Here is a 21,067-nt window from a genome sequence, read left to right on the forward strand (position 1 = left end):
AAAAATGTGAATACCATATACGATAATAAAAGAAGTTTCTTTCCGAGCTCGGAGATACTATTCAGAACATCCTGACCAAAACTTGAATACTGCCATTTTGCGCTAAAATTTGACTATTTTCTAAGGCGATAAATAATTTTTATTTTACACCAAAACCATTACCTTGTTTTAAGAAAAGAGATGCTTTAACACGACAGTTATCTGAAGGAAACAGAGGTTCATTAAAAATGTTTGGATATCTGATCTTGCTCCGATATTTCTTCGCGCATTCCATGAAGAATAGATATCTTTGAGGAAACCAATGTGTTGTTCTCAGAGTTGGCGAAGCGCTAATGTCTTTCGTATGCGTCGAGCGCCCTCTTTTACAAACGTTCACTAAACGCCCAGTGGCAGTTTTGACAGGTTTCCGTAATCTCCGGAAATGCAAAACCGATTATTTTCACTTGTAGTCCTTAAAACGATCGTAAATTATCTTTTAGATATTATTATTGAATGATTACCATTGAGATTTTGGCGCAATCTTTCGTGAAACTTTATAAAATGAGGAAAATGAACACGTTTGGAATGTTTCGATTTTCTCTAGGCTTCAGCGAAAGAAATATATATTTTTCTCGGACGATTCATTTCAAGCCAATTAATATTGTTAACAAATCGCCGTTATCTTTAGATAGGGGGCATATTGACATGTACAGACGTAAAGTTTGGCTTACCTTTTACTCGTAGTTTTTTATTTAAAATTAGTAACAAAATCTAAAGACGAAATCTGAGAAATTCGACTTTAAGCCCCCATATTTTTTTCAACTATATAGCCTTAAGATTTTTTTTTTCAAGTTTGGCTCAAAATCGCGACTTTTCCGATTCTTACCAAACTCATGCATATGGATCAGGGGGTCCTTCGGATTATATAAAAGGGATTACATCGTTACTGTTCATCCCGGCATGCTTTGGCCTCAGTAGGTCTATGATGATTTTTATGAGGTGACGTTCAAACATGTACGTAACGAAAAATCCTTGTTTTTATCAAAAACTACGTGTAAGAGGTGAGCCAAACTTTACGTTTGTATAAGTTGATATGCCCCCTATCCAAAGATAACGACGTTTTGTAAATATTTATCTGCTCGAAATTATTCGTCCCGACAAAAAAATATATTTATTTCGCTTTAAGCCTATAAAAAAATCGAAACATTCCAAATATGTTCATTTTTAATCATTTGATAGAGTTTCACGAAAGATTCGGCCAAAATCTCGATGGTAATCATTCCATAGTAATATCTAAAAGATAATTTACGATCGTATTAAGGTAAGGTATTAAGGACAAAAAGTGAAACTAACCGATTTTTCAATTTCCGGAGATCTCGGATACCTGTCAAACAAAGCTCTGTCACTTGGCCTATAGTGAACGTTTGAAAAAGAGGGCGCTGGACGCATATGAAAGATAGGCTATTAATAAACACAACAAATAAGAACGAATAAATACAATATTTGGAGAATTTGCAACTGTTTCTTAACAAATTAAGCGAATTGATCGCTTTTGGAGGAGGGTTAAGGTTGGTAATGGAAAGAACGCCATTGGTTCCTTCCCCGTAGTTCACTTATATCGTATAAAAGTAGTAAGAAATGCCTTAGAAAATGACAAGAAAGACCTTATCGATGATGTAGAACGTTGTTTCGAATGATGTTGCTTAAAAGACACCGTAGATACGTAGCGAGGAGTTGTAGCGGTAAAAATGGACAACCGGGACCTGAATCTGAATATTTTGGACCTAATGTTATAGTCGTCTATTGACCTTGCACGAAGGGGCCTACCGTGAAAACGTACGAGAAATTCGTCCATTAATATCTCAGCGAAATGGTTCCACAGGATACAGAATTACGACTGAGAAGTATTGATATGTAATCATTATTACAACCATTCTAAAAGATAACTCTTGATAGCAGATATAGGGCATGTTGAAAGTGAAATTTTACGCAAAAAACGATGTCCCTACGGATGCCGTTTAACGACATTTATACAACGTGATATTAGACTGAGGTCAAATATAGTTTTTCTGTACACCCTTACAGAAGTTTGCTTTGAAAATTATTTCCGCGAAAAATGTGATGAGTGCAGTGCATAGAAATAGATCCTTATTAATTTCTATGGTGCAGTGCTAAATCAGGTACAGAAATCATAAAGAGGAAAAAGTCACAACGGCAAGATTAAACAAATACGAGTAACCTAGACGATCGTAATGTTTTTATTGCATCGGTTACTTATTAATTAATTGTTTATATGTTTTGAAAATGTGTAACTGTAAGACTAGTATCAAGAGTAAGACGACATCAGTCAAATTCGGTAGTACTGTACCCTACAGGTTACAGTGTATAACCTAAGTAGTAAGTGTAGGCTAGGCTACATTTGACCAGTCACTTCCAATTCCTCATAACATAAACATAAAGTATGTGTAGCCTACCTTGTTTTTTTTTTTGTAGTTATTCAGCAGGGCCCCCCAATTTAATGGTAACATAATGTTGAAGGAACATGATGTAATGCATATGGGGTTGCCACGATCTCTGCTCTAGGCCTAGGCCTAGCCTGCAGTAAGCAAAGAGAATGTTGCAATACATAGTAGGCCAGGCCTCAGACCGAGACTAGCTAATTCCTGGTCATTTATGGTTATCTAATTATGACGTGCGCAAATTGACAGTTGGTTGGTTGAATGGAATTGTACTAGGTTGGAGGCATTAGAGACTCGCCCACGCTCTGAAAAAGTTAACTTTCCGTTGCTTGCAAGTGGAGTTTTCTGCTTATCGCCTACACTGTCTAACACTTCTGTTACACCTCATTTGAAACTAGGTCAGATTACCGGCATGAGAGGTTTCTTTGTGCGCGAGTCTTCACACCCTTTAAGTTTGTGTATTTACTTGACAATTGGTCAAGTAAGCACTAATGGTAATGTAACATAATATATAAGCTTCCAAATGAAAGGATTTTACCAGAAGGAAATATCAACTTAAATGTGTTGAAATCTGAGAGAATATACTGCTTCATTGCATAATGAGCATTTTTACAGAAGTACGTTGCTGTGACAGACAAAAAAAGAAGAGAAAAACAAGGAAAAACAAGCAAAAATGTAAGTGAATGAATATGAACAGATTTTTGAGAATTCTAAAAAAAGTTGAAATTATGGAACAGCATTTTACAATTGAGAGAATCTTACTACATATATCTAACATGCAATCACTCTTTGCTTGTCAAACCTTGACAAAGCCTACAATTGAACTTCAAAACTTTTGCTAATTCTTAAAAACTTAAAAAGGGTGTTTGATAAATTCAGAAAACAATATATAATGAGTAGCAGTTACATGCTTCCGTAAAATCATTCGTTGTATTCCTTTTGGTGGTTCTGAATTCTGTAGTTTATAATACACTTCCCACTGAAAAGAGATAACAAATGCTAGCCTAGATGTTACAAGGGGCAGAAGTTGACTTTCAATATTTTATTTGAACTATTTTGGAATACAACCATCAGACTTAAACACTTTCTTGGCAACATTTCAGAGATCATTGACATAATGCAGGTGCGTATCCAGGGGGGGGGCGTTGGGGGCGCGCGCCCCCCGGGTAAGAAAAAGAGGAGAGAAAAAAAAAGAGAAGAAAAAAGGAAAAAAGAGGGGAAAAAAGAGGAGGAGGAGAGGAAGGAAGGGAAAAGAAAAAGAAGAAAGAGAGAAAAAGGAGAAAAGGAGGGAGTAAAAGAAAAACGCGAAGACACCGGGAAGAGAAAGAGGAACAGTGACATCATTACAGCGCTGAAGGGTAGCCAGTGGCGGATCAATGATTTCGCAAAAGTGTGACTCACCCAACCCCTTACACCGACAACTCCATTTTTTGACGTTTCCATTTTCCTCTCTCACTAATGATCTATACATATACTATATATGGTCTATCATAACGCGTGTGTAGAATTGTGCTATGAAACCGACTGTGGCTGGTCTCGAACTCGACCGTGTCGTCGGGGAACATGACGCATTTTGGGATGGGGGCGACCGCCCGCCCCCCCCCCCATTCAGCATTTTTTTAAATGATATCGCTAAGTAATTTCTAAATGGAAAGTGCTTAGAGGCAACTTACAAGGCCTGGGAAGTGTCATTTCCAGCGATCTGGGAGACATTTTCAGCCAAAATTTTCTTGTACGCTTCGCGCCAACCTGTGGTGGCGCTACGCTTAGATAATTTGCCTACAGGCTTCGCCCCTCCCTTGGCAAATTCCTCGCTACGCGCCTGTTCGAATTTGTAACGCAAACAGCAGATATCACATCATATCAGTGAGCATGAAAATGGCGTTCCAGGATGAAAAGCCTCAAAATTGTCCGACTTGCATGAAAAAATAACCAAAAATTTTCGCGCGCCAAGCGCGCGTTCAACGTGTTCATGTCAATAACCTATAAGCAGGCATCGGTTATTACATCGCATGCCATCATGTACCGTATGGTCCGTTCAAATTGCGCAGTATACCGCGGGATGCTAATGTAAACAACGACATGTCTCATGTAGATGCATAAAAAGCATGGAGGTCCAATTATGTCAATACTCTCTTTTACATTAGTAATGGCGAATTAGGGGCTGCACCCCGCCGCGCAGTGGCGGAGCGTCCATACGGTCAGGGGGCGGATGCCCCCCTGACGGACTCAAATGGACTGCTGGCGCCTTTTTCAGCTCTTTACCACTTTTTACTTATTCGTGATTATTGACTTTTTTATTGCGCTCTCATCTACTTATTGACATTTGTCACATTTTGTTGGTGTAATTTGGCGATGACACCTTATTCTTCGTTTATCTGCAAATTAGCCAGGCCCGGAAAGGGTCATTTCCGCGATCTAGGGAGTATCTTGACCCAAAAATTTTCTGTACGCTACGCGCCAACCAGTGGTGGCGCTCCGCTTAGATAGTGTCGAAAGCGCCCCTACAGACCATTCTCGCCACTCCTGACCAATACCCCTAGCTCCGCCACTGCCGCCGCGCCCCTACGCCTATGTGTGTAGTGTTCGCTTTCGGAAATATCTGCTATTTTTTCATTTCCTTCAACCAAGTTTTATAATAGCCGTTATAAGAGGTTGTAATATTTCTACACTAATAAATTAACTGTGTCTGAAGTTTAGAAAATTTCTGACCAACATTCTGCATCACACTTCCCTCTACTCGTGCAATTTTGACCGGTCTGTTAGGGGTTGAAGGAAGTTTTTCTATATTGGTTGTCCATCATGATGAAATTTTATACAACATTATGGGTATGTTTTGAAGTGAGTTTATTCACGAGAAATGTGAATTTTCAAATTCTGAACAAATATGGGGCTTAAAACCTTGAAAAGTGGGGCTGACGGGTATTTTGGGCCGCGACGTAGAATCACCTACAAAAGCAAAGACCCACAGGAGATGCGATCAGGTCGAACATGATGTGTGCCGGGTTGACAATCTTCAAAAAGGTTATGGATGGAAAAAAAACTATTAGGAAATACTTGGTTCTCCAGGCAAAAAGTGTACATCTGGTTGGTCATTTCAAGCCCGAGAAGTGCCGTTTCCGGTGATCTGGGGGGTTTCAAAACAAGAAATTTTCTTGTACGCTGCGCGCCAACCGATGGTGGCGCTCCGCTTAGATAGTAATTCGCGCCCCCCGGGTTTGAAAATCCTGGATACGCGCCTGTAATGAATAGGGAGTACTAATAATGCCAGTAAGTGTATCAAGACACATCTGAATTGAATGCATCTATATGTCTTTCATGTTTCTTAGAGAACGCAGAATACAGAACCATTTTCAAGCCCAGAATGGTGAAGAAAAAGGAGTATGGTCTAAAGGAAGCAGATGATGAAGTTTGGGACAAGGTTCAAGATCTACTGAGAGCTCGAATATGTCAGAATTCGCTCCCTGAAAATATGGATGGGACATTTCAAAGTCAAAGAGAGTAAGTTAAAAAAAAAGATAAGAAGGTAATCATGAGCTATCCAGGACATTTAAGTATTTTAAAGGCATTGAAGACTTGACCCAAACCCTGTGCGGCCATCTGAAAAAGTTGACTTTCTGTTGCTTGCAAGTGACGTTTTGTTAGTGTCACTACAAAATGCAGACAGTAATGAAACGTGATACCTTGTTATCTTTAGCTGGACCTGAGATGTCCATCCCTGTATCGTTGTACACTTTGCTGTGGGTATTGACCGCAGCTGTATGTATTGACTGTACACTAGCGTCTACTTACCGACGGTAGCAAGCTGTGTGTGTGTATTTTCTGGGATCGATGGTGGTGTCTAACACTTCTGTTACACCTCATCAGAAACTAGGTCAGATTACCGGCATTAGACATTTCTTTTTGCGCGAGTCTTCACACCCTTTAAGCACAGTAATGCACATGGAATATGCTGTAGCTAGGAATCCTGCACAGGTCAACATGCACGATGACTGTTTGTACCATCCTCTTCACTACCACTGGGATCTGTATTTGGTTTGTAAGCCTAAATACTTGGCCCATTGTTGTAAATAGTAATAAATTTATGATAACAGTAAAACTGTCAATTAATCAATGATGGTATATACAGAAAACTGCTCATAGGATTCTGCAAGTTTGTGGATTTATTGTTTGTAATTTGTAACAATTTCCAGTACAAATATAGAAAATCATGAGTATGATATTTGCTGTCAAATACGAAGGATGAATATTATACTTCATTAATTTTTTCAAATTATGTTGTTTTATTCACCCACCCCCCCCCCAATTTTATTTTGTATAAACAGCTCTTGCATGCAAATTGTTCAAAATACAAAATTGTAGTGATTCAGTTTGTTTATTGATCCCCTCATGTTCATGTACGTTTTTCAGTTGCTTCATTTTGTTTTCAATATTGTGAGTATCCAAGCAACTATTCACAACGAAGGGAAACAAAGAGAGAAAAAAAGGCAATACAATATGAAAGTGCATGATAATGGGACCACTGGACACATAGGAAGCACATTATTGCCCTAACCCTAATATTATTATTATCTCTAATAACAGACATTTGACTGACCTCATAAGAAGGTGTGCCACTATTGGAGAGAGTAACAGTGCCCTGGTAATTGGACCCAGTGGTGCAGGCAAGACTATGGTAAGATAATTGTTTTTTTCTATTCTATACTGCACTATTGTATTCTATTGTATTTAATACTGTTTTGTATTCTATACTGCACTATTGTATTCTATTGTATTTCATACTGTATAGTATTCTATTCTATGGTAAGAATATTTCTAATCTTCTTTCATATATAACATGTTTTCACATTTTTCACATCATAAATATAACACACATTTTTTGCCTATCACTTTCATTTGAAACCTTACCACCTCTGAAAAATATCTCGATGGCATTTTAAGAACAGTGGTGCCACTATCCAGATTCTGGAATTACTTGGATAAAGAATGTAAAGGATGCTGCTGAAACTTTGTGCTCCTGCAAATGCAAATTTAAAGTCTCATTTATTGTATTAGTTTTAATTATCAAAAGGTAATTTGTAGGTTTTACCCTTTTCTCATTGTTTTTTACTCTTCTTGTTTTGTTTTTGTTATCCCTCTTTCTTTCTGGTTTATTTGTAAAGGAGGATAGCTCGCAAAATTCTTCCATCTTCTGCCCTCCTCCTCCTCCTCCTCCTCCTCCTCCTCCTCCTCCTCCTCCTCCTCCTCCTCCTCCTCCTCCTCCTCCTCCTCCTCCTCCTCCTCCTCCTCCTCCTCCTCCTCCTCCTCCTCCTCCTCCTCCTCCTCCTCCTCCTCCTCCTCCACCACCACCTCCACCTCCTCCTCCTCCTCCACCTCCTCCACCTTGTTATTTATGTATATATTTATAAATAAGTTCAAACTCAAAATTTATGATCCGTTGCCAAGTGAAACACGACATAGTATGTTTTCTTAGTAATTTTTTCTGTCTGCTATTCATTTGTGTAAAAAAAAATTTCAGTTGATGTCTAGCATCCTCTCAGAGCTGGCCAAAGACTCTAAAATATCTGGGAATATTCTCCAAGTTCATCTGAACGGTCTGTTACAAACAGATGATCGATTAGCCGTCCAGGAAATCACCAGACAACTGAGGCTGGAGAATACCGTCAAAGACAGAGTATTTGTGAGTTGAATTTGCAAAACTTATGCGAGATTGTGTAATTATGTGAAATTTTGTTTGTATGTTATAGTTTAATCTATAGTTAATGTATAACAGAACCTATGACAGATTGTTATAACATTGATTGGCTCCTCGACAAATACAAAGTTAGTTTTAACTGCCCCACCTGCTGTATTATGTAGTCGGTAACTACGGTAACCGATTACTACAACAAGCCAACCGTTACTTCCTGCATCAGCTCTGGTCTGTACTCTACATGAATAGAGGTGGCATAAGGTAGCATACGCCCATTAGAAGCCCCATTGACTTACACACTAAATCACAAAAGTAATGTGGTCTCCAAGTCTAGATAGAAGTGTTCACTAGCTAAACGCTACCCATCACTGGATAGCTCACAAGTTGGCCTTCCATGGCATCATCAATTTTCTGTATCATGACCATGTAGATTGTTTGCTATCTGAGCCGGAAGTTTTCGTCACTTGTTAACAAACCTCTTCACTCAGTAGTAAACAATTTTCCTACGCTGCTCCTGGGGGGCCTAAAGGGGTCCAAAATTGCCTCAATTGACCCAACTTTCTCACCACATGTACTTCCATTCATACTCTTTAACATGCAAGCCACAAAAAAGCTAAATCATGATTGATAACTGGTCAAAAAAGATGTTCTCCTGCTGCTTTTTGGCACTTTTTCTGAAGGAGAACAATGGAGCGGATGGATATAGACTCTAATAGGAGTATGCCACCTTAAGAACACAGAGTTGATTACTAGATTGTTATTCTCCTAACTTCATTTGTCTCTCTCCTTATCAGGGTTCCATGGCCGAAAAGCTTTCATTTTTACTGGAGGCTTTGAAGAAAGGTAAGGAACGACTGATGTCAGGGATTCTTTCTGTTCATGAAACTCTTCAACCGGTGTGTCAATATTTCCGTCTGTCTTTGTTTCTAAATGTATTCTTTCCTTGCTATTTTTATTTGTCCTTTTCTATTTTTGTTTATGTACATGGAAGAAATATATAAATGAATAGTTCACATTGTTTTGTTGCTACAAAATCCTATGATGGACATCATTAGCAGGCAGAATGGGTAGTTGTCTTATCGTCTGTGACAGGTGAAAATGTTATTTTCAAAACAGCAAAGAATACTTTGTGACCTGAGAATGACAAGCTATTTTCTCTAGCAGCATGCAACAATATTCATCATTTGCATGCTGCCTACTGTGTTTTTCAGTAAAATCATGTAAGAAACTTCCATCTTGTCCTGGAGACAAAATAAAAAAACCAAGCTTAATATACTTGCCATAATACTGATTAATATTTATTTACCAGAAAATATCTTAAAGAGTAGTGGCTGATCTGTCACTGATACAAGGAAAATAATTTATTTAAAGCGAAGGATGAAGTCAGAAGGACAAAGATTTTAATTAGAATCTCAATTTTGTTATTCCCTCATATTTCTATTTCTTCTTCTTCTTTTTTGTTGCTGTGGGAATCTTCTTGTCTCAGACGAAGGCAAATCTCAGAGCATATTATTCGTTCTGGAAGAGTTCGATTTGTTTGCCCACCATAAGAACCAAACACTCCTCTACAATCTATTTGATATCAGCCAATCGGAGCAAACGCCTGTCACAGTGATCGGACTGACTTGTCGACTGGTGAGATTCTTCGCTCGTATTTTGCTTTTCATTATGAGTGGCAATATTATTCACTGTGACTTTTATTTCAACCAGTTTGGGTTATTAAGGCAACAGCCTTACTACAGCAATGGGACACTATATGCAGCGCTTGTTCACCGACCTTAAAATGTCATTGTTTAGCTATTCTTATAATACTCAGAAGGAATAGCACAAAGTCAAATTTTATTATTGGTTCCCTTATCCAAAAAATAGTCTTCTTGAAGAAGAGACGTAAACCCAACTGGCATCTATAGCTTTTGTGACAGAGATTTTTGTGATGAACAGCTCCCCCCCCCCCCAAACAGCTAGGACAGAATCTTGCTCAATATGGGAGATATCCTAGAATTAAAAAGTTGTATTTGGGGCTGTCATTTTGTAAACTTTGGTGTGGAGAAACATTTAAATCTGTGATATTTTCCAAAAGGGAATATAACGTTCTTCACAGCCTTTCCGGGGAAATTATTCAAGACAGGTGTTCTGAGTATCTCCATAACTTAGGACGATGATGATGATGGTTGGGTTTTAGTCTCCTGTCATGAATTTCTTGGCATTTCTCTCTAGGACGTGGTGGAGTTGCTGGAGAAGAGAGTGAAATCTCGGTTCTCTCATCGTCAGATCCATCTGTTCCATTCTCTCAGCTTTGAGCAAGCCTGTAAGGTTTGTGAAGATGCCTTGACTCTGCCACTGAACTACCTCAGTAAGAAGTTCTGCACTGAGTGGAATTCTCATGTCAAGGTAAATCTTGAGAGGGTCGCAGTGCCTGGACTTGACTGGACTGTCTTGACCTAAAGTTTTGATATTTGTTAAGAGCCATTCCATTACAACTGACCCCTTGTTTTTTGGTTACATGGGAAATCGTTTCCCTGTCATTGGTTACGTTTGCTAAAACAGTGCGGTTTAGTGCCGCACACTGCCGACTGACAGGTTTTGGAAAAAGCCTATTATGTTCAGTTTTCCAGATTGAAGCTAAAAGCGATTTAAACCGTCGTTATCAGTTGGGCAGTGTGGGGCCTATTTAACAATGTCCATGTTGCTAGATTAGTAACTTTGGCAAATCGTTAATAAAGTACAATTACATCTGTTTGTTTATTCTACTTTGTAAACACAACAGCCAAAGAACAATGAACTTGAGTCAAATTTCATGTCCAGATTCTGTCAGATATCGCTAACATGAGGCTTGGGGAAGACTTCCATACTTCACTGTTCCTTTTTGTCTTTTCTTATTCGACAGGAATTTTTGCAGGAAAGAATCGTTGAGAATTCCCTTCGGCATCTCTATGATTTGGATAAAAGTATTCGGTCCGTCTACTCCATTTTGGTAAGATAATATACCAATAACTGTGCATAACAGATATTGGTTTAGTTTTTTATTCTTAATTTTTCTCTACAATATTTATCCTTTTGCCAAAACTTTGTCCTTCGTCAAATTTTCACTTAAAATAATCACACCATTATTTGCTTTGCTTTTTTGAATGTTTACAGGTGTATTCATCTCTGTCCATATAATATAGATAGTCTCTAAGTTCACATCATCGGAAATAAGTTTTCATTTCACCTGAATTTACCAGAAAGTTTACTGGTTGATGCAGTGTATACTTGACTTCCCCCTGGTGGCAGCTAGCATCTGGTTTTGGCAAGTGCCACTGCAGTTACCTTACAATGTTTATTTCCTTGTAATTCGACAATGGAATATGACAGTGAATTTTCTTCCTGTTGCTTGCCTGTCTGGGGTAACCTATTTTTTATGTCTGTATCTAGAGTGGATGACAAATATTGTATAACTCATTTTATTTCTGTATTGCATAAATTAGCACTTGGATGTCATTGCAGTTATTAGCATGTAAAACTTTTTATATCATTTCCTGTAAAAGCCTCATCAACTTGTCAAAGTCAAGTTTTCATGAAAACAGTATTCAGGTGTGGAAGGTTGCTCTCTTTGGCATGAGCAAGATTTATGTACAACAAATTACAATTTGCTATTCTTCTTGTAGGGATTTTTGGCAACCGGTTTAGCAGATATGTATCACCTTCGATGTCTGTAGTACTCTGCTCTTCATTCCTTTTACGATGTTCAGCTTATACCCATCTGTCAATGTCTGTATTACTATACTCTTCATTCCATTTACGACATTTAGCTTATACCGATCTGTCGTTTGGGTCCCTCTCATCCACGGTTAGACTCCGCAGATGTCCTGGACGCTCTGAAAATGTCTAGTTGTGACTCAAAATCTGCGATGCTACAAGGTGAGTTACTTGTTTTTAATTCATTACCCATGATGCAATTAACCATAGATCGTATGCTCAATGGACACCACCTGACCATTTTCCATTTCATGATGTTGAATTTTTTTACTAACACTACATAATCCTTTTATGTATGCACATCTTATGGGCATTGCATACCAATATTCCATGTGGTTGGAGATGCTACAAAAACAGTTTTCAATTTCTTTACGTTTCAGTTCACTTATGACGATACATAACATTATTTCTTCATTGTCGTGGGCACTGCATAACTACATTCCTATTGTCTATGTTACATTTCATTACTAACACTACGCAGAGCTATCTTCCATATACTTATGGACATCAACCATAGTCCATTTCTTCATTATTCACAGTACACAACTATATTCTATTTGTCCTTTGATTTATTAAAAAACAAATGTTCAATGCACAATGCACAATATTACCAAATGTTCCATTCCCCCCCCCCCCCCTTCTGACTGTATAGAGGTGCAAATTGCTGTCAATTAGACTTACAACTTAAGTTCATATAGGACACTGAAGTAAATACTTCAGTGAATCAGCTTAAAATGGAATCAAAGTGTATATTTTTTAAGATGTTAAACCAAATGGACAGAAATTGTGTGATTATATGAAAACACACAGTTTCAACATTAAAGTTGTTCTCTTTGTGCACCATTCTTTATCAGATGCTTGTAGGACATAATTATAATCTCAAAATATTTTCTAAGATAATATTTGGATAAAATATTGATACTGATCTGATTTTTGACAGGTTTAACTATCCTGCAGCTGTGCTTGATTATCGCGATGAAACACCTGGCTGAGTTATACGAGGGCAGCAACATCAATTTTGAAATGGTCTATAACGGTATGTAAAGATTCATGATATAAACCCTGCCCGTCCATGTGCACTGAAACCTTTAAGGGAGGTGGATAATACTTGTAACCACAGCTCCAGTCACAAACAACATTGCTATAATGCCAGGAGTTGCAAGAAGGCAGTTTACAGCCTCTTTGGTTTGTCTCTGGTTCCACAATAAGGATTGAGCAATATGAAGCAATACATCCCTGAAAGTACATACCTTGATTGAAATACCTGGTTTTGCTGTTCCACATTAGTGAATGTAAGACATGTTGCTGATCACTTAAAGATCAACAATGGTGACAACTTGAAGATCTTGCATTTCAATTTAAAATCAGCTTTTTGAGTTGATGTTGGCAAAATCTTATATACTATTCCGTACAGATCTCATACATAGTGTAGTTTATTGCCTTGACTAAACCTAGCCACCATGCAAATAATGATGAACATTGTGCAATGCCATTTTCCATCTCACCTATTGTTAATGTGAAATGTGTCTTGGTTACTAAATATTGAAAATCAAATCAAATGTATTAGTTACAAACTCATTGAAACTCTCTGGTCAGAATAATCTTGTTGTCTTAGTTTGATCACCTGCAATCTTATCTAGAATCAATAACCGGGAAGATTTGAAATTATTGACCACTTTATTGACACTTTAAGCTGCTTTAATTTGAGGTTCCTGTATTGACAAGGAATCACCACGCCTTTGGCTTTTACGGATCAGTTAATAATGATTTAGCAACAAATTTTATCGTAGTCTTTTGACTGGATGTTTGATCTATAACACTATCTGATTTTGCAACCATCCGGTCCTTTCATGAGGTGTCGTTTAATGTCCTAAGGTATTCTTGAAATTGTCAATGTTTGTTTTGCCTCGTTCCGCTCTAAGTCAAATTTATTGTGACAAATGTCTTGCGATGTGTGCAGGTGAACTACTGTCTTGGTTCGTTTGTAAACTCTCAGGATCTTCAGGAACTCTCCTCTATATCACTATTGATACCGTACTTCACTCGCCTCTCTAAATCATAGTTTGAAAATAACCCTCCGGTTGTCATGACAACTGCTTATGATCTATAATTATGACTCACAAGTTGTGATGTTGTTTTCTGTTTTCAAAGGGTGGTTTATTAAATGTCTCCATGGCATTCATGAATATATTTACAGTTCAGTTTGCCGTAGACAAAAAAGTTGATACTTATTCCCTTTTAAGTTAAGTAGGTATCCATGTCAACAATAATGAATAATGAGGAATAAACAGATGAGAAAGGTTCGAATGCAAGATTCGTCACTGCCACAAGTTGTCTACTCTTTGTAGGTGTCAATATAGGCATATGTATGTTTGCAAGGTGGTTGGACATGCATAATGTAAGGTATGTGGTACAGGCTGCTGGGGTACTTGCAGAACCAACAGTTGCTGGGTTGTTATTATTAAAAATGCTTTGGAGTCAGAGGCAGGAGGGGGGTGATGCAATGGGTACAATTATTGTCATTTGAATTGAGGATGGTTGTGTGACAGCATTGCTGAGGAAGAGGGTTGGGATTTGCTTGTGCCTTTAAAGATAATGGCTGTGTAAGAGACTTCTTTGGCCTAGACAATTGAAGCATTCTTTTTATTGATGTAATCTCTCCTTGAATTAATTGAACCAATTTGCTGACTGCTGTAGTTTTTCCATTATGCTCTCCATTTTGTTCACCCTTTTAATTCCTTGCTTTGGCATGAGGGCATATAAGGAAGGCATGATGGCAAACGTGTTTGTGTATGAATTTGTGTGTCTATCTAGGGCCTTTTTAACATAATCACTCAAAAAGTGGTCAAGGGTGATTGGTCATTTGATGCCACCAGAGGTGACAGTCTGAAAACCTTGTAAACAATGTAAACTACAAAAGCAAAGGTTGATGAAAGTCATATGTAGTATACATGTGGAACCACCTTAGTATAAAGTCCCTATCGTTTACTGTGGATGTCAAAGGTCATGTGAGGTCAGCGGCAGCAGCAGTCAAAGCTTGAAAACTTTGTAAACACAATTACTCCCAAGTAAATCCTGGATAACTTCATTCGTACACTTTTTCGTAGTACAAGAACCCTATTATTTTCTGTGGAGGTCAAGGGTCATTTGAGGTCAGCAAATTTGTAAATTTATCAAAACAATAACCCCACAGTGTGCACTTTATCTTCCCATATGAGACGCAGGAGGGAACCACTAAGCCTGTTGACTTTCCGGTAAAAAAGTAATATCAATGGGATGAATTTGATCATTGTGTGAGCTGTTTGAAGGAAAATAATTGGGGGGCATAGTACTGAATAAATGAATGACAATGCTGAGGGGTGGGAGGTGGGGGAGGGTCGTACTATATCCTCACATATTGTTATATATTTAATGATATATATATTAAAAACACTTTTCAAAAATGTCTTCATCTTTTACAGAATATCAGAAGTTTGTACAGAAGAAATCTAATTCCATCCAATGTTTTGGAAAACCTGTGTGCCTAAAGGTATGTACATTGTTGGTTGACTGTGGATTTAAAAATAAAAATAAAATAATGAAAAGTAACTATTTGGCTGTTTGATTATATTTATACTTCCTAGGATTCAGACTCTGGATCAGTCAAGGAAAATAACCTAGATTTGAAAATGGAAGCAAAGTCTAAGGAACTGAATTACACTGTTATGCACCTTGTTACCATAGTGATGCTTATATGTAACTATATATATCCTGTACAGTTTCCATGAACGAAAGAACACACTTCCTATATCATTCACAAACGAGATCATTTCCTATGGATGTTTCTTTAGCAAGGACAAGGATAACTTGGGGTGGGGGGGGGGGGTGTTAAGGTCGGTAGCAATGAATATTGATGCATCGTAAGAGGGCGCAAGCTTCAGAGATGGAAATTAGGGCTCTAGATTAAGATAAGTGCTAATGAATATGAAAGATGTCTATGAATATGTATAGTATTAGAAGAGCTTAAGTACTTGAAACAATGTGTAAAGATGGAAATGAGGTCAGTACTAATGAATATAAAGGATGTTAATGAATTATTGAATATAAGAAACCATAAAGTAATAGAAGTTGTGTTGTTGATAATCAGATGAGGGTGCACACAAAACCTCTATATGACCACATACTCCCTAAGCTTGTGGCAGTGGACAATAAGCCAACATTACAAATTCATATATGTGGAGCAATGTTTGGGGAAACTTGCTTAATTGAGACTAACAGGAAGCTAAGTGACGGAGTCCTACCTGTTTAGGAGAACAATAAAAAGGTTCAACCAGGAAAAAAAAACTAGCTGATATGTTCTTGTTTGTGAGCAACACTACAATTTTTTTTGGAGGCTGCCTATACTTTATCCTATTGTGTTTCAAACAGGATCGACACTCACGTTATAATCGAGCTAAACATAAGGACACTGCGTACCTGCTAGGGAGAACAATCAAAGAAAGATACCTGCAGAATACTTCATAAAGATATGAAAATATCATACAAAGTAACGTCACATTACTGCTTCAAACGCCCATCCAATCAGTCATATTTCGATGAATTTGCTTTCCACATCTCTACAGGCTTTCGAACAGCTTATTGTCTTAGAGTTAGTCCGTCCAGTTGAGGGATCTGGCTTCACCGGCGCCAAGTTAACACCAAAGGAATACCGATCCTTAAAGCTACTGGTGACACCTCTTCAGGTAGTGGAGACCCTCAACTCCTTCTCTGGATGTCCAAGCGAGCTCAAGATGTGGGCAACAAATCCTCTGCCTTCGTGAAAAAGATTACCGAGCCGAGAGATGTGAGATCTTCTGATGTGGATTACTCCGAAACACATCCTCAGAGAAATGCTCGCGTAGTGGCGACCTAACTTACTCGGATGAGGTCACTACGTAATAATGTATATTTATATTGTAGTATTACAAAGAATCACACACATTATTGAAGCAAAACAAAAAATAAAATGTACGAAACTGTCACGACAGATATCAAGATGGGGATGAACTAAAAACTAGAACATCCAATCCACCAATGTGAGTACATTACAGATATGAGTACATTACAACTAAGTACCAATGAAGAATTCTCTGCCAGACAGAGGACAACATTGGTAAATGCTTTCAAATGGTAAAAAGGTACATGCCTTGAAACTGCTGCCTCCCGAAACTGGTCATAGTGGGGGCGGTGTTGCGGTTGTTTGATAGACTGTAGAGAAAGAAATAGACAAATGGAGGTTTGTACTTATGTTCGGCCTGGTTTGCTTATGTAAGCCTATCACTGATGTGTCGGCACGCTACATTGACTTCTATGTGTTTATTTCAGCTTGCCTGGTTATTAACTTTCCAATAGCGCCCTCATTGAGTGGAAGCTTCCTATGAACTAACAATTTTTATATGAGGGTGTCTAGTTTCAACTGTAATCAAACCAACGAAGAAGATGTGTTATTCATTAATTATATACCGCCAAAAAAGAGAAGAAAAAAAAGGGAATGTTGGCTCAAACTTGCTAAGAAATGAAATTGCATGTTACCTGTTTGAATTTTTGTGTCGTACATCATCGAATACTGACAGTTGCAGACAACTAGGTAATAAATTGAGGTAATAAAGTGTTGATGTCTGGAAAATGAGACTCTAGTCTGACTGAAACTGACCATTTTTCAGGAGACATGAATTTTGAGTTCCACGTCTTAAAAAGTTAACATCTTGATGTTCTTTTTAATCTGAATGACATCCTGCCATGAAATATTTGATTACTTCTCCATATGAAATCATTTTTGGGCTATTTGAAGACCATCTTGCCCTCACATGTTACCCGGAGAGGTTAGAATACTTTGAAACGAGTAACATTCAAGATGTTTTTGCTATTTTCTGCAGCGATCGGTTCTCCGTTTCTCAGGGTGTCAAATTCTGCAGCTGCCTATATGATTGACATTAAATGTAATGGACAAAACAATTCAGTTTATTTGAGATTGTTTTTATTTTTCATTATACAGTTTATATTTTCACAATCATATTGGTTTCTCACTGGTGTCATTGACCTATGAATATAGTACGCATCATTGCTAACAGTCGCGATTGGTACTGTTATCTAATAGTTGTGGTGTATATGAAGTGGCGGAGCTAGGGGTATCGGTCAGGGGGGGGCGAGAATGGTCTGTAGGGGCGCTTTTGACACTATCTAAGCGGAGCGCCACCACGGGTTGGCACGGAGCGTACAGAAATTTTTTGAGTAAAGGTACTAAGTAGATTGCCGGAATGACCCTTTCCGGGCCTTGCTTATTTGTGACAAATGTCAATAGGTAGATGAGAGCGCAATCAAAAAGTCAATAATCGCGAATAAGTAAAACGTGGTAAAAAGCTGAAAAGGGCGCCAGCAGTCCATTTGAGTCCGCCAGGGGGGGGGCATCCGCCCCCCCCCTGACTGTATGGACGCTCCGCCACTGTGTATATGTTACTATGGAAACGTTAATTGGTATAGGTATTTGCTTGTTTACTCGATGTTAGGTTGGAACGACTGTTAACAACAAAAAGGAATCGGTTTAGAGTTCAAGCTCTGTGGATAGGTATCACCAAGACCGGTCCTGCAAAGTATTAAAAGCTCAAAGTATTAAAGCTACCTGGCAATTAACAAGTTCACAAAATAGATTCGTTGATATTTAACTTCTTTGAGTTGAAAATTTTCAAAATAATTAAAGAACAACCAAAAGGTCAGTGCTTTTTGATTTCTCAAAGTCTTGACATTTTTTTATACTGTCTTTAAAAGGAACCGTTTCATAGTTTGTCTTTTTTTTTGCGGTGTTTTAACAGAAATGACCTAATGTGAACATGTCACTTGAACAACTAAAAGAATTATCATTATAGATGTCATTAATGAAGGTTACAATGGAAGTAAAAAAGTGACAAAACTAACACACTTGAAAACAGCAAGCGTGTAGCATTTGGTTATAAAGTTCCCCCTCATCAGCCCCCCCCCCCCTTCTCCCCATTCCCAATTGCATAGGCATATATTTCTTGTTTCGCAACAGACATAAGTGCATTTTGGAGGCATCCTGAATGATTTCATATGTACAAACACAGGTGAATTCAAGACACACATCCCGCCCAACACACAGAAATTGGTGTTTTCGAATGTGGTAATTATAGGAACAACTCAAAACTCTCCGAAGTAATCACAACTGTCAGATTTGACCTATAGCATTGACCTTTTTCTAAATAATTATAGGATGATAAACTCCCTTTGAAAACTGCGTAATATTGAACAATCTCCACAACTGACAAAGACTTCTTTCACAACATTACCCGGCCGTAAATTTATATGTAATTTTTAAGACACGTTCAAATAACTTTGTTTTGAAAACACAATATCGATCTCAAAAAAAATCAGTTGCTGTGTATACAATGATGCCCACTGCCACTTGGAGTTACATTCAACGATTAAAAATTCTGAACTTAACGTTCTTGTCAGCAAAAATAAACAGTCAATATGAATCAGAAACATGACAAATATAAGTTAACCTTATCATAAAACAATACCTGAAATTTATCTAATAATTATAATTTATAATATAATATTATAATTAAAATGATTTAATTTTTATTTTATTAAGTTTAATAAGGAAATGTTTAGAATGTACGGTGGGTGTTGTATACTTACAAGAAGTATATCACTGTTTTGTCTTATTGATGTTTCATCAAAGTCAAATACAAAAACCTGCTTTCAAGGGCACATCGATCAGTACAGGTTTCTAGGAAGAGAATCTTCCTTCTAAAATTATCGTAGGCTAGGTAAAGACCGAAAATTGAACACAGGCGCGTAGCGAGGAATTTGCCAAGGGAGGGGCGAACCTGTAGGCAAACTATTAGGGCCGTAGATTCGGCACTGGAAACTATCTAAGCGTAGCGTCACCACGAGTTGGCGCGAAGCGTACTAGAAAATTTTGGCCGAAAATGTCTCCCAGCTCGCTGGAAATGGCACTTCCCAGGCCTTGTTAGTTGCATCTAAGCATTTTCTATTTTGAAATTACTAGCGATATCATAAAAACATACCAAAAAAAAAAATTGCTCAAGAGGGCTTTCGCCCCGGCTTCGCCACTCCCCCTTCACTACGCGCCTCATTGAACATAGCCAGACTGCCTAAGCAATTACATTTCCAATGCAGGTTCCTCCCGTTCTGGTAACTTTCGACAGGGATTGACTATACCTACCGGAAATCCACGTTCACGCAGAGGTGTATATATGACATATGGTAGTTCTGAAAGAAGGCGAGGCCGCCTACACTAGCTGCTTTTGAAGTGATAGTAAAGTTAATTGTAATCATTTACTGGGTGGTAAATGCTGGTGATGGTTTTCGCCCACCAAATTGCTAATTTACAGGCTGGAAAAACAAATACAAGTATATTAGAGTGATGTCAGCACCGTTCAACAAAACGACTTCTTTATGGCTAGTTTTACGGAAAGCAAACATTGTAGTGGGCGTGGTGCAAACTATTGTCATATTAATTATACCACGATGATAAAGCCACAGCTTAGTCAACTCAATTTATCGGGTGGACAACTGTGCACCTATTATAATGTGTTGATCAGTACTTTTTTGGACCTGACATCACCGGAGCAGAGTCCCCGATGACAGATTCCAGGTGGACCATTCACTTTAAAAAAAATTGTCCGCTCGTATTGATTTTCCTGAGCACATAAATGCGCCTGTCCGTGATAAGAAAACTTTTTGGAACTTCTTTTCAATGTTCATTCAATTTGTTCTGCTTCTTTTCTTGAACGTCATGTTGGGGTAATCATAGGCATGGGTTTTACCAAGCTAGTCCACATCATCATGTTCCTGACCAGCCTTCAAGTTAAAATATCAAACCATTTTAATTTTGTATGACTTGCCTTCTCTTGACGAAAGACACATATGTTGACTAACACAATATATCAGCTGATCACCCTATGTATATATAGGCATACAATGATACAACGTGTTCACAACTTCACACGGGTGATCATTATGACCAGTGGTACTAATATGCTACTCTCACTTGTTCCAGGGAGGTTATAAGCAACAATAAAGGGTTTATTTTAGTTTTAGTAAAGCCTACGTTTACTTTGACTCGAATATGTGAGACTAGTAGCCCGTCACTCATTGGTGAATAGAACCCCCCCACCCAGTGGCGTAGCTACGGGGG

General features: G+C 38.1%; 1 protein-coding gene across 2 annotated transcripts; it reads left to right on the forward strand.

Annotated features, from left to right (window-relative positions):
• The first annotated feature begins 2,005 nt into the window (after positions 1-2,005).
• On the forward strand, positions 2,006-20,627 carry LOC139967023 (origin recognition complex subunit 4-like). Of its 2 annotated transcripts, none has more exons than XM_071970630.1 (12): positions 2,006-2,159; positions 5,768-5,939; positions 7,023-7,113; positions 7,957-8,118; positions 8,925-8,973; positions 9,617-9,765; positions 10,348-10,521; positions 11,018-11,104; positions 11,922-12,030; positions 12,809-12,904; positions 15,330-15,397; positions 16,470-20,627. In XM_071970630.1, the coding sequence occupies exons 2-12, from the start codon at positions 5,803-5,805 to the stop codon at positions 16,665-16,667; spliced, it is 1,320 nt and encodes a 439-aa protein (XP_071826731.1). In that variant the 5' UTR covers positions 2,006-2,159; positions 5,768-5,802; the 3' UTR covers positions 16,668-20,627. The 2 variants fall into 2 exon arrangements, with proteins under 2 accessions (XP_071826731.1, XP_071826730.1); XM_071970629.1 differs by having other exon boundaries at positions 2,087-2,228.
• Positions 20,628-21,067: the final 440 nt, after the last annotated feature.

Source organism: Apostichopus japonicus, chromosome 4, assembly GCF_037975245.1.
Source record: "Apostichopus japonicus isolate 1M-3 chromosome 4, ASM3797524v1, whole genome shotgun sequence".
In the NCBI taxonomy this organism is placed as follows: domain Eukaryota; kingdom Metazoa; phylum Echinodermata; class Holothuroidea; order Aspidochirotida; family Stichopodidae; genus Apostichopus; species Apostichopus japonicus.